The 11,443-nt window shown below is 47.2% G+C and overlaps 1 protein-coding gene across 1 annotated transcript in view; it reads right to left on the minus strand.

Moving 5' to 3' along the window:
* MCUR1 (mitochondrial calcium uniporter regulator 1) overlaps positions 1 to 11,443 on the minus strand; it is a 64,758-nt gene that overhangs the window by 23,790 nt on the left and 29,525 nt on the right. The window contains exon 8 of the mRNA XM_056521206.1: positions 6,488 to 6,541. Coding sequence (XP_056377181.1) covers positions 6,488 to 6,541 — 54 coding nt within the window. The remainder of the gene's footprint in view (positions 1 to 6,487; positions 6,542 to 11,443) is intronic.

Genomic DNA, 11,443 nt, shown 5'->3' on the forward strand with positions numbered 1-11,443 from the left:
GTCAGCTAACTGCTGTACCCCCGCATAACCCTTGGCGTACCCCTAGGGGTACACATACCCTTGGTTGAGAACCCCTGAAAGCTTCAGTGTTCGGATGAACACAAACTAGATTCATTTGACATCTTCCACAGCAAATCCACAAGAAAAAGCCACATGTGGATTTTACCTTGCCCATTGCTTTCAATGGGAAAAATATGTGACAAAGCTACAAAATATATTTACATCCCACAGACTGTAAAATCTGCACCACAGTTTGTTTATAAAAAAAAAAAAATTTTATATGGATATTTTCCACGGTGTACAGATGACAAGAACACATCTACTTTGCTGGTAATCTATTCCGCTAAAGACTTTCCATGACATTGGTCAGTGTGCATGTACCCTTTTATCGTTGTGCATATAAAATTCTATATGTAGTTATAAGTCAGAAAGCCCAGAAGAATGTTTCATCATTTTATAGGGGGGGGGGGGGGGGTTCTGTACTGAATAGGTGCACAGATAGGGCTGTACTATATAGGGTCACAGTGTGGGGGCCTAGCTACTATATAGGGACACACTGTGGGGGTCTAGCTACTACATGGGGGCACAGAGCACTACTTTTTATCTGGTGGCACATTGAGGACCGGATATTATATAGGGGCACAGAGGGGAATATCTACCAATGTATGGACAAACAGTGGGCAATACACACGGGAAGTTTCTATAAAAGGGAGGATGGTATTGGCGCGAGCAAACAAAATATTTGTCTGGCAGATTCTGTGGAAATAAGTCATGGCCATGAGAACACTTCAAGATGGCCAACATAGTAACATAGTTCATAAGGTTGAAAAAAGACCAGAGTCCATCAAGTTCAACCTATATCCCTAATGAGTCCCTACTGAGTTGATCCAGAGGAAGGCAAAAAAAAAAAAAAGAAAAAAAAAAAACTCATACTAGAGGTAAAAATTCCTTCACAACTCCAAATATGGCAGTCAGAATAAATCTGTGGATCAACCTTCTGTCCCTATAAATCTAGTATCCATAACCTGTAATGTTATTATTCTCCAAAAAATGCATCCAGGCCCCTTTTGAACTCTTTTACCAAGTTGACCATGACCACATCCTCTGGCAGAGAATTCCACAGTCTCACTGCTCTTACAGTAAAGAACCCCCATCTGTGCTGGTGTAGAAACCTTCTTTCCTCTAGACGTAGAGGATGCCCCCTAGTTATAGATGCAGTCCTGGGTATAAATAGATCATGGGAGAGATCTCTCTACTGTCCCCTGATATATTTATACATAGTTATTAGGTCTCCACTAAGCCTTTTTTCTTAACTAAATAACCCTAATTCTGATAATCTTTCTGGGTACTGTAGCCCTCCCATTCCCTGTATTACCCTGGTTGCCTGTCTTTGAACCCTCTCCAGCTCCACTATATATTTCTTGTACACTGGTGCCCAGTACTGTACACAGTTTATGTGTGGTCTGACTAGTGATTTGCACAGCGGTAGAATTATTTCCTTGTCGTTGGCATCTATGCCCCTATTGAAGCACCCCATGATTTTATTTGCCTTGGCAGCAGCTGCATGACACTGGTAAATTATTTTTGCTACTTTACTATTCAACCCCTCTACAAGGTACTTAATGAATATATTAAATAGAATAGGACCCAAGACTGACTCCTGTGGTACCCCACTAGTAACAGTCACCCAATCAGAATAAGTACCATTAATAGCCACCCTCTGTATCCTATCACTGAGCCAGTTACTTACCCACTTGCACACATTTTCCCCCAGCCCAATCCTTCTAATTTGATGTACCTTTTATGTGGCACCGTATCAAATTCTTTGGAAAAATCAAGATATACAACATCCAGCAATTCCCCCTGGTCCAGTCTAGAGCTCACCTCCTCATAAAAGCTGATCAGGTTAGTTTGACAGGACTGATCCCTCATAAACCCATGCTGATATAGGTTCATACATTTAATATTATCAAGATACTCAAAAATAGCATCTCTTAAAAACCCTCAAACAATTTGGGGGCGCGGCGAGACGAAGAATATTGGCTACACATTGAAACAGCTCCCACTCCCTGAGGCCGCCACATAAGCAATTTTAGCAGGTGACCCAGCACCTATCGATGGAGAGAACTGCTAGACGCCGCAAGAAGCTCTCACCTGCTTCAACCCCCCCTGGAGGCATCTCACGCTTTCTGCTGCTGGCCCCGCCGCCTTTCGCGAGGTGTGCCGCCGCCATTGCTCAGGGCCTCCGCTCCCGTTCCTTGGGCACCACCTCCCACAACGCTTCTAACCTGAGCCGCGCACCACAATCTGTGGCGGAGGATCGGCAGACTGCTCAGCTCCTGCTACCACTCACCTCTGTGGCGACTCACCTCTCCTTCTCCAGGCTGCTCCCCGGCCGTGCGCCTGGAGGCCTCTGCAGTGACTCCCACTTCGGCTGCAGACCATGCCTCCTCCCCTGCTCCACAGGAACTTGTGGTGAGTGGATCTCCTGTCTTGCTGCCGGGAGGGGTCCCCCCCTCAGTTGCCTGCCACCAGCTTTCCTCCAGGGACCCTTCAGTCTCCTGTTTCCCCTTGGGTGGGGAAGCACCATCTTGGGCCTCAGTTGTGCGTGGGTCCTTATGTCCCTCCACTGCTCCTCCTGCTGGCTGCACTTCCCTCCACCTACACAATCAAGTGGGGAATCAGCTATTCCCACACCTGCAGTGACCTGGACTGTGCCACCTGTCCTTCCCCCACCACTGCCCTCTGTGCTCTCATCTGTCAGTCATAACCAACTCCTCTCTCCAAAACCCCAGAGAGTCATGGCTACCCAAAAAGTGAGCTCAGGGGCCCTGGGGTCCCTCTCGGATGACACCTGCAATCTATGCATAATGACTCCACATTATCGTTTCCCTCCCGTGTATCCTCCTGCAGTGCGGCCTTCAGACTGGACTTTACAAAAAAAACTCCTTCCCCTTTACATTTTGTCCGATCCTTCCTGAATAGACTATAACTCTATGTTGACCGCCCAGTCATAGCTATCATCCAACCATGTCTCGGTTATACTCACTATGTCATAATTCTCCTCATGAAAAATCTGTCAATCTGAAGAAGGGGTATGCTGACCCCGAAACGCGATATTAATGCTATGAACAAAAAGCTTGAACTTAACTCACTTCCATGATCTGGCTGTGAAATTCTATGGACTTCTGAGCGCCTACCTTAAGGTCATTCTCACTACATCCATAATTCTCCTCAGACATTATCAACTCCAGTTCGCCAGTTTTATTGGTTAGACTTTTGGCATTAGTCAACATGCAATTCAAAGGTGTATGTTTTTTCCCTAGGAAGCCTATCCCTATTAACTATTCTAACCCCTCCCTCCGCTCCACCCCCAAGTACATTAATAAGTCCCCCCTATGTTGTAGGTTCCCTTCCCCCAGTCCCTAGCTTAAACACTCCTCCATCCTTCTGGCCATCTTCTCCCCAAGCACAGCTGCACCCTCCCCATTGAGGTGCAGCCCTTCCCCACGGTAGAACCGGTATCTGACAGAAGTCGGCCCAGTTCTCCATGAACCCAAACCCCTCCTTACTACACCAGCTTCTGAGCCACTTGTTTACCTCCCTAATGCCAGTTTCTCCTCTAGATCCAGGATCTGGGCTTCCAAATGAACAACTCGCACACATCTTGCACAACAATATGCACTTAATCTGCTGTTAAAGGATTGCATACATCGTGCAAGATGTACACTGGACTGCATTTTCCAACATGGAGGCCATCTTGGTTTTGGAGATTTTAAAAATATGCAGTAAAAAACAAAAGCAAATATTTCAATTAAACCACCTGAATTTAAAGTCCCTTAATTTTAAGTCCCCCTTACTTTTATACTTCACACGATCACTAGCTCACACAATCACTTATTGTACTTGCTTTTATAGTTACCACCTCTCTGTTGCACAGCCTGGAAGTGAATGCACCACATGCGCCAAGGACTGTATTATCCAGTGACTATGTGGTGGTAATGTTAGTGGTCATGGTGTGGCATTATTCCACATATACTCAGTTCTCAGCATGTAAGTGCTCCCCAAGTATGTACAGGTTGTATGTTCATTCTGAGATCTGATAGTGCTAGGTGTGCTGCACTGTACGGTTGCTCACTGGTATTAGTGAGAATACTGAAAGAGGAGGCTGGGTGTGCTTGGGCATGGCTGAGGCTGTGGTTTGAGGCATGGCTGAGGCTGTGGTTTGAGGCATGGCAGAGGCTGTGGTTTGAGGCATGGCAGAGGGTGTGGTTAGGGGCATGGCTGGGGCTATGGGCTCTAGTGCTGGGTATTTTGGAGACCTACAGTGGGGATCAAAAGTTTTGGCACCCCAGGTACAAATTTGTATTAATGTGCATAAAGAAGCCAAGTAAAGATGGAGAAATCTGCAAAAGGCATCAAATTACAGATTAGAAATTCTTATAATATGTCAACAAAAGTTAGATTTTATTTCCATAATTTACACTTTCAAAATAACAGAAAAAAAAATGGCGTCTGCAAAAGTTTGGGCACCCTGCAGAGTTAATATCTTGTACTGCCCCCTTTGGCAAGTATCACAGCTTGTAAATGCTTTTTGTAGCCAGCCAAGAGTCTTTCAATTCTTGTTTGAGGCATCATTGCCCATTCTTCCTTACAAAAGTCTTCCAGTTCTTTGAGATTTCGGGGCTGTCTGTCACGCACTGCTCTTTTAAGGTCTATCCATAGATTTTCAATTATGTTGAGGTCAGGAGATTCTGAAGGCCATGGCAAAATCTTCAGTTTACGCCTCTTGATGTAATCCCCCGTGGATTTCGAGGTGTGTTTAGGATCATTATCCATTTGTAGAAGCCATCCTCTCTTTAACTTCAGCTTTTTCACACAGATGGAATCAAGTTAGCATCCAAAATTTGCTGAAATTTTATTGAATCCATTTTTCCTTCTGCTCGTGAGATGTTCCCTGTGCCACTGGCTGCAATACAACCCCAAAGCATGATTGATCCACCCCCATGCTTAACAGTTGGACAGAGGTTCCTCTGTTCCCCTTCTCCAAACGTACCTTTGCTCATTCCAGCCAAAAAGTACAATTTTAACGTCATCGGTCCACAGAACTTGTTTCCAAATGCATCAGGCTTGTCTATATGTTCATTTGCAAAGTTCAAACGCTGATTTTTGTGGTGAGGACGTAGAAGAGGTTTTCTTCTGATGACTCTTCCATGAAAACCATATTTGTACAAGTATCTCTTTATAGTGGAATAGTGTACCACAACTCCAGTGACTTCCAGATCTTTCTGGAGGGATTGTGCAGTCAAACGTTGGTTTTGAATAGTTTTTTATCACAATCCTGCAAACTGTTCTGTCTGATATTTTTCTTGGTCTTCCAGATCTTGCTTTAACTTCCACTGTTCCTGCTGACTGCCATTTCTTAATTACATTTCGAACAGAGGATAATGATATCTGAAAATGTTTTTCTATCGTCTTATAGCCTTCTCCAGCTTTGTGAGCGTCGACTATTTTCAGTTTCAGATTTCTAGACAACTGCTTAGAAGAACCCATGGTGCTGATTGTTGGGGCAAGGTCAGATGAGTCTGGGCATTTAAAACCTTTGAGATTGACATCCCCTGGTCTTCCCAGGTGATGATTCAGAACAATCCATGACACTGGCAGGTCTCAGCTTTGCAAAGGGGGCAGTGCATGCTATAAATTCTGCAGGGTGCCCAAACTTTTGCAGACAACATTTTTTTGTTTTCTGTTATTTTGAAAGTGTAAATGATGGAAATACAATCTAACTTTTGTTGCCATATTATAAGAATGTCTAATCTGTAATTTGATGCCTTTTGGAGATTTTTCCATCTTTCCTTGGCTTCTTTATGCACATTAATACAAATTTTTACATGGGTTGCCCAAACTTTTGATCCCCCACTGTAGCAACACCCCTGGTATAAAGACATAGGAAAAGATTTATCAAAGCCTGTGTAAAGGAAACAACTGCCTCTTATTTTCAAAAGGGCCACTGAAAAAAGAAAGACACATTCTTATTGGTTGCTACGGACAACGTCACCACTCTTCATCTACACAGGTTTTGATAAATCTCCACAATAATGTATTGGGGGACATTAGCTGTGCTGCCTTAAAGGACAAGAATCATGTATATATATAAAAAAAAAATGTATCACCTATTTGAAGGATAAGGGAGATAAGCTTTAGATCGCAGGGGGTCCAGAACACTGGGCCCCCTTCGATCACCTCTTTAGATCCCCGGCTCTCCTATACAGTGTCACGTCATGACCCCTGCATCAAGCGGGGGCCGCCTTGCCCACTCTATATAGTTCTATGGGAGAGCCGAAGATAGCTGAACGGCTCTCCCACAGAGCTATATGGAGGGGTGTACTTGTCTTTTAACCCAGTTGTCACAAGCAAACTTGTATTCTGTATACAGGCAATATAAATGTCCTACTGCTCACATGAAGAAATGCAGCACAGTACTTACCATTTCTACTATTTCTGTTCGAAGTTCCAAAAGTTTCCGTCCATTATCGGCGTACTATGTGAAAAATATAAGAGTAAACAAAATAAATGAATATGTGGACTAACGCCAACTTCATATTGAAATAACTTCTATAAAAGGAAAAGCTAATTTTTTTCTTTAGTTATTTAGTTTAATATTTCATTCTTAGCTATGTTTTCTTGATACAGCCAGTTTAGTAATGGTAGCTGCATTGTGGTATCGGGCAAAAATTATGGTTCAATCAGGGCCAGCATATAATGCACAGTACAGCAAAAGAGCTGGTCTGGCAGCTATGACTGGCAGCCACCAGAAATGGGCACTGTCACTTTAAAAGAACATTTTTATCGGTTTTGGTCTAGGGATTGTTAAAGAGTACCTGTCACCAAATAAAAAACTTTTAATAAAGTGTTCCTTGTGTAATTAGGAGACACTTTCCCATTCACTTTCTTTTAAAATTATCATCATAAATATGTTTAAAATGTAATAGAAAAAAAAACAGCCACTAGGTGGCTCTGTTCTGTTCCCTACCACACTTAATACAGTGAATTTGGTCTCCTCCCGGCCTGGCAGGAGACCAAACTCAGGAAATGTTTCTCTGCACTGAGCTTGATTGACAGCTGCACAGAACCTCACTGAATGCTGCAAAGAGCCTCACTGAAACATGCATAGAGCCTCATTGAAAGATGTACAGAGCCTGATGTCTTCTATTCATCACAGCACTGTAACGATGAGAGGGCAGAAGTGGTCTCCCAGCAGGCTTCAGTGATGTCATGCCTTTTGGGAAACACCCACTTTCTCCTGCTGGGATATTGATACACAGCTTTTTAAAGCTTTGATTTCTTTTTTTAAAGGGCTGGAGGGGTGTTAGGAGTAGTTAGGGAACATAGCCTGAGTTAGTTTAGAAATGTTTATTTGGTGACAGGTACTTTTTAAGGATCTCTAAAGTGACAGTAACACTTTATTATCTGTATTGCAGTATTTTTTAGGCATTGCATAGCACTGTTATTAGAATTTTTATGTATGGCAATTTTGTATGACCCCTTATCTATTATATGGCATTATCTTTTAGGAAGCTGGATGGATGCAACTGGCATTTTTTCTTTGCACTCCATGTTTACTCGGACACGGAACGAGAATACATTATGTAATGTAGATGCCTAGAAGGTACCACACTGTGCATCATCCAACATCAGGCAATTTTTTGGGCCTTCTCAGTAAATCACAGGAGAACACAAACACCATGATGCTATTCATCTAGTAGTAGTACGTACATGGTGATCAGTCCCAGGCACCTCCCTAGTTCCTGTTTTTGTCTATAAAAGAGCATTTTAATACAAAGTATATTTGTAAAACTTGCTTAAGTAGCAAACTCCTAATAGAATATTTCAATGGAAATTGCTTCGTCTACCAGACAGAGCTTCCCAGTGAACCTGAGTATATGGGATGCACCGATATATCGGCGGCCGATACATATCGGCCGAAAATAGCTGTTTCGGGGAAATGCCGAAACAAAAAAAAAAAAAATGTGCCGATAATGACCACCTCCCCTGCCCGCCCACAGCACAAGTTGCAAACACTGCCAGTGGCAGAGGCACTCGTGGGGGGTGCAGGGGGGCCGGGCGCAACATCTGGGGGGCGCGCTCTCCGGGATAGGAATACTTCTTTTTATGTGCCCGGGCCGGCTCCCGTGTGTGGCTGCAGGCGGGGGCCGACCAGAGCATATAAAAACTAATACTGTATACTAAAAACCAGGGGGCCTCCAGCTGTTGTGAAACTACAACTCCCAGCATGCCTGGACCGGCAAAGTCTGTCCGGGCATGCTGGGAGTTGTAGTTTCACAACAGCTGGAGGCCCCCTGGTTTTTAGTATACAGTCTTAGTTTTTACATGCTCTGGTCGGCCCCCGCCTGCAGCCACACGCGGGAGCCGGCCCGGGCACATAAAAAGAAGTATTCCTAATCCTATCCCGGACATCCCTGTGTCCCGAAAAATCTTTTCGGGACATAAGGATGTCCGCCGGTCACTCACCATTCCCCGGCGTCCTCCTGCGATCCTCCTTCGGTCCTTCGCTTCTCCGCCTCTATGGTCGTACGCACGGGACCACAGTGACGTCCCGTGCGTACAACCATAGAGATGCAGGAGGACCGCAGGATCATCGCAGGAGAACGCACGCCGGCCGGGGCCTAGTAAGTGACCGCGTCATCTTCTTCAGTGTTCCGGTCACCGCTTCTCCGGTCCCGGCACCTACTGCTATGGTCCATGGGCCATAGCAGTAGATGTGACCCCGGGCCGGAGGAGCGGTGACCGGATCACTGTGGGGGCAGCAGTACAGACATACAGCCTCCAGCCAAACACTGTATATGGCTGGAAGCTGTATGTCTGTGGGGTGGGGGGAAGCTGCCTAATATTGTTGGGGGGCAGCTGCCTACAAATGTGGGGGGAGCTGCCTAATATTGTTGGGGGGCAGCTGCCTACAAATGCGGGGGGGGGGGGGGGAGCTGCCTAATATTGGTGGGGGGGAGCTGCCTAATATTGTTGGGGGGCAGCTGCCTAATATTGTTGGGGGGCAGCTGCCTAATATTGTTGGGGGGCAGCTGCCTACAAATGTGGGGGGGGCAGCTGCCTACAAATGTGGGGGGGCAGCTGCCTACAAATGTGGGGGGGAGCTGCCTAATATTGTTGGGGGGGAGCTGCCTAATATTGTTGGGGGGGAGCTGCCTAATATTGTTGGGGGGGAGCTGCCTAATATTGTTGGGGGGGAGCTGCCTAATATTGTGGGGGGGGGAGCTGCCTAATATTGTGGGGGGGGGAGCTGCCTAATATTGTGGGGGGGGGGAGCTGCCTAATATTGTGGGGGGGGGGGAGCTGCCTAATATTGTGGGGGGGGGGAGCTGCCTAATATTGTGGGGGGGGGGAGCTGCCTAATATTGTGGGGGGGGGGAGCTGCCTAATATTGTGGGGGGGGGGAGCTGCCTAATATTGTGGGGGGGGGGGGAGCTGCCTAATATTGTGGGGGGGGGGGAGCTGCCTAATATTGTGGGGGGGGGGAGCTGCCTAATATTGTGGGGGGGGGGAGCTGCCTAATATTTTGGGGGGGGGGGGAGCTGCCTAATATTGTGGGGGGGGGGAGCTGCCTAATATTGCGGGGGGGGGGAACTGCCTAATATTGTGGGGGGGGGAGCTGCCTAATATTGTGGGGGGGGGGGGGGAGCTGCCTAATATTGTGGGGGGGGGGAGCTGCCTAATATTGTGGGGGGGGGGCTGCCTAATATTGTGGGGGGGGGGAGCTGCCTAATATTGTGGGGGGGGAGCTGCCTAATATTGTGGGGGGGAGCTGCCTAATATTGTGGGGGGGAGCTGCCTAATATTGTGGGGGGAGCTGCCTAATATTGTGGGGGGAGCTGCCTAATATTGTGGGGGGGGGAGCTGCCTACAAATGTGGGGGGGGGGGGAGCTGCCTACAAATGGGGGGGGGGGGGAGCTGCCTAATATTGTTGTGGGGAGCTGCCTAATATTGTGGGGGAACTGCTGACCTAATGTGGGGCGGAGCTGCCTAATATTGTGGGGGAACTGCCTAATATTGTTGGGGGGAGCTGCCTAATATTGTGGGGGAAATGCTGACCTAATGTGGGGGAGCTGCCCACTATTGTGGGGGAGCTGCCTATTAATGTGGGGGAATCTAATGAGCGGAGCGCTGCATTTTACTAGAAGACGGGGAGAAGTCATTTTCGGTTTCGGCTGGACATTTTTTTTTATTTCGGTTTCGGTTCTGAAATTTCCATTTCGGTGCACCTCTAATAAATATATATATATATATGCACAAAGATATAGGTGAAACATGAATATGCAGTTAAAACATGGAGAGCTATACAGCTATGGTGTAATAGATGCAAATGTGAAACTATGAAATACTGAGGCACTTAGCTCGCAAATTTGTCTCCGCCGGCGGTCAAATAGCTTGGACCGTCCCACCGCGATAAGGTGGCCTCATTGGGACGGACCCTACACTGTGAATATGCCTCTGTGTGAACAGTTCAGTAAGCATGGCAGGGTCTGGAACATCCAAGACACCTTATATACACCTGATAGAGGTGGGTGGGGTGCACGGCCAACATGGAGGTAGCCACTCCCCCGTATGTGCAATACAGACAAAGAATAAGTCAGCCAAAATGACGAAACAACTAAAAATCTGCCGATAATGACCACCTCCCCTGCCCGCCCACAGCACAAGTTACAAACACTGCCAATGGCAGAGGCACTCGTGGGGGGTGCAGGGGGGCCGGCCGCAACATCTGGGGGGGGGGGGGGGGTGTTGCGCTCTCCGGGATAGGATTAGGAATACTTCTTTTTATGTGCCCGGGCCGGCTCCTGTGTGTGGCTGCAGGCGGGGGCCGGCCAGTGCATATAAAACCTAATACTGTATACTAAAAACCAGGGGGCCTCCAGCTGTTGTGAAACTACAACTCCCAGCTTGCCCGGACAGACTTTGCCGGTCCGGGCATGCTGGGAGTTGTAGTTTCACAACAGCTGGAGGCCCCCTGGTTTTTAGTATACAGTATTAGTTTTTATATGCTCTGGTCGGCCCCCGCCTGCAGCCACACACAGGAGCCGGCCCGGGCACATAAAAAGAAGTATTCCTAATCCTATCCCGGACATCCCTGTGTCCCGAAAATCTTTTCGGGACATAAGGATGTCCGGCGGTCACTCACCATTCCCCGGCGTCCTCCTGCGATCCTCCCGCGATCCTCCTTCGGTCCTTCGCTTCTCCGCCTCTCACTGACGTCCCGTGCGTACAACCATAGAGATGCAGGAGGACCGCAGGATCGTCGCAGGAGAACGCACGCCGGCCGGGGCCTGGTAAGTGACCGCGTCATCTTGTTCAGTCTTCCGGTCACCGCTCCTCCGGTCCTGCCACCTACTGCTATGGTCCATAGGCCAT

The sequence above is a fragment of the Hyla sarda genome, chromosome 5 (genome assembly GCF_029499605.1).
Source record: "Hyla sarda isolate aHylSar1 chromosome 5, aHylSar1.hap1, whole genome shotgun sequence".
Classification (NCBI taxonomy): Eukaryota; Metazoa; Chordata; class Amphibia; order Anura; family Hylidae; genus Hyla; species Hyla sarda.